General features: G+C 25.9%; 1 protein-coding gene across 3 annotated transcripts; it reads left to right on the top strand.

The window, feature by feature from the left end:
• Positions 1-6: 6 nt before the first annotated feature.
• LOC105461348 lies at positions 7-1,360 on the top strand. Of its 3 annotated transcripts, XM_011707848.1 has the most exons (4): positions 7-82; positions 452-640; positions 770-902; positions 995-1,360. In XM_011707848.1, exons 1-4 carry the CDS (start codon positions 19-21, stop codon positions 1,320-1,322), a joined length of 714 nt encoding a protein of 237 aa, XP_011706150.1. In that variant the 5' UTR covers positions 7-18; the 3' UTR covers positions 1,323-1,360. The 3 variants fall into 3 exon arrangements, with proteins under 3 accessions (XP_011706150.1, XP_011706149.1, XP_011706148.1); XM_011707847.1 differs by having other exon boundaries at positions 7-640; positions 773-902; XM_011707846.1 differs by having other exon boundaries at positions 7-640.
• Positions 1,361-2,119: the final 759 nt, after the last annotated feature.

Here is a 2,119-nt window from a genome sequence, read left to right as displayed (position 1 = left end):
ATTATAATCCGCCAGCCGATGGAGCAAAAGGGGGGGGGGGAAAAAACAATTTTATCGAATCTTTGTTTTTACATAAAATCACGTAAAAAATTTTTATTAATACTTTTGTCAAAATTTAAGATGAATGATCTGAACTAAACACCGCCAAATTTGTCGAAAACAGATTTTGCAAAATGTTTACTTATTACAAATTTTAAATGTCAACAGAAATTAATAGAATCTATTAACAATAAAAAATATAATGGTAGATTGTGGTAGATTGACTGCAGAAACAGAATCTTCTATCTTGAAATTACTAATGTGACATATTCAATTTTTATAATAAATTAAATGATTATGAAATTATACATTCTGCTTGGTTTTTGCTATCAAATGATGTCTGTAGATTCTGCAGGCAAACTATTAGCAAATTTATATTTTGCATATACTGAGTTGTTTTTTTCAATTACAGATATTCTAGATTACAAATTACAGATTTATAAATATAGATTAAAATTAATAATGAAGAAAATAAGCAAGCAAACAGACTTGTCGAGTTCAGAAGATGAAGATATAAGTATTTTGAAGGAAGCGATTGATCAGGAATTTTTTACTGATAATTTATATAGTACGAGGAAAGCCAAAGTTATTTCTCAATCTGGTAAGTAAAACTAATTTTACTTTTGTGTATCACATCTATAACATTTACAATATATGTGTTTATACAACTTATCCTCAATAATCATAGAAATATTATGATTGTGCTAATTGCTGTTTAACATTTTAAAAGAAGCGAATACTAACAAACTGGATGAAAACTACTCTTTAAGAACAAGCTCAAAAGAAGATAAATTTACAAATTTTGGTGTTACCGCTACATTTCAAAGTTTTATTGCCAAAAAACTGGATGAAATTTTGGATAGGTAAACATCAAATATTTCAAATATCAAATATTTTACAAATATTCTATTTCTAATAAATTATCATTTTGCACAAATGCAAATGCCAATTTTAGAACTATAGAATTGGAAAGCAGTGAAACAATTAATTGTTGTGGCAAACAGAGACAGAGGAAGCACAACAATTTTGGAATAAAGCTTCTAAATACATCGAAAAAATTGTTGACTGTAAAAGTCGGAGAGGAATATACGGAGAAAGAGAAGAGATCCAAAAGGAATAGACAAATTGCAGAAGATGACGAGGCTTTATCAAAATTTCGAGAAGCTGCCATCGATGCAGAATACATATTAAGCCAAGTAGACACAAAAGCTTGGGTTAATAAACGTCCAGAACCGGAATTTAAGTATAAAAGATTAAAAAATGGTACTTTAATTGAAATGTAGCATTACTTTTATATTCGTATATTGTATATGTGTGTGTATATATGTGTTATGTAAATATAAAGATCAGATTGTTTCCCAGAATTTTATTATTATTATTTTCAACTTAAAATACATAATCTTTTTTTCTTTTTTTTTTCTAACAGATTATTAATTTTTTATTTTTACAATTAAGATTTAATTTTTTTTTATTTACGATTTTAATTTCAATTACTTTTATTTTATATTAATATGATGAATGCTGTGTCAGTCACTAATAACTCGCACTGACCAGCGATATTAAATTCAAAACATGCATTAAACCCAAAAAATAACATTTATAATTCTGAAATGTAATAAATATTAAAGTAATCCACTAATTATAAATAAACAAAATACTGAAGTATCTACTAACTATACTAATCATGATATATATAATTTTGCATGACTTAATTATATTTTATTAAAATATTGTAATATATTATTTTAGTAAAATATTGTATTATGTATTGTAAGAATGTGTAACATTTTATTGAAGTATAGATAATGTAAGTAATAATGAAAATTTCACTCTGGCATCATTAGGAAGATGAATTAGATTCAACATTTAACATATGTTAACATTTAACATTTAACATGTGTTAACATATGTTAAATATGAAGTATAAAAGGATTTTGATAAGTTTTCTTTCCCATACAGCACAAAAAGATTGCTGATATATTGCAGAATAGTTTCATTGAAACATTGCAATATTGCAAATTGGTTGCGAAATATTGCTGCATCGTTATTGTATGATTGCGGCAACATTAAGATGGCCGCT

This window comes from Wasmannia auropunctata, unplaced genomic scaffold, assembly GCF_000956235.1.
Source record: "Wasmannia auropunctata unplaced genomic scaffold, wasmannia.A_1.0 LD292132.1, whole genome shotgun sequence".
NCBI lineage: Eukaryota > Metazoa > Arthropoda > Insecta > Hymenoptera > Formicidae > Wasmannia > Wasmannia auropunctata.
The sequence above is the reverse complement of the archived record's forward strand: the minus strand, read 5'-3'. Positions and strand labels throughout refer to the sequence as shown.

What these genes read in the sequence shown, in the direction of transcription:
- LOC105461348 (XM_011707846.1), top strand. Translation starts at nt 331, where the DNA reads ATGATTATGAAATTATACATTCTGCTTGGTTTTTGCTATCAAATGATG. An exon ending in CAAAGTTATTTCTCAATCTG is followed by an intron (nt 641 to 769) that starts GTAAGTAAAACT and finishes ACATTTTAAAAG; the next exon opens with AAGCGAATACTAACAAACTG. An exon ending in CTGGATGAAATTTTGGATAG is followed by an intron (nt 903 to 994) that starts GTAAACATCAAA and finishes TGCCAATTTTAG; the next exon opens with AACTATAGAATTGGAAAGCA.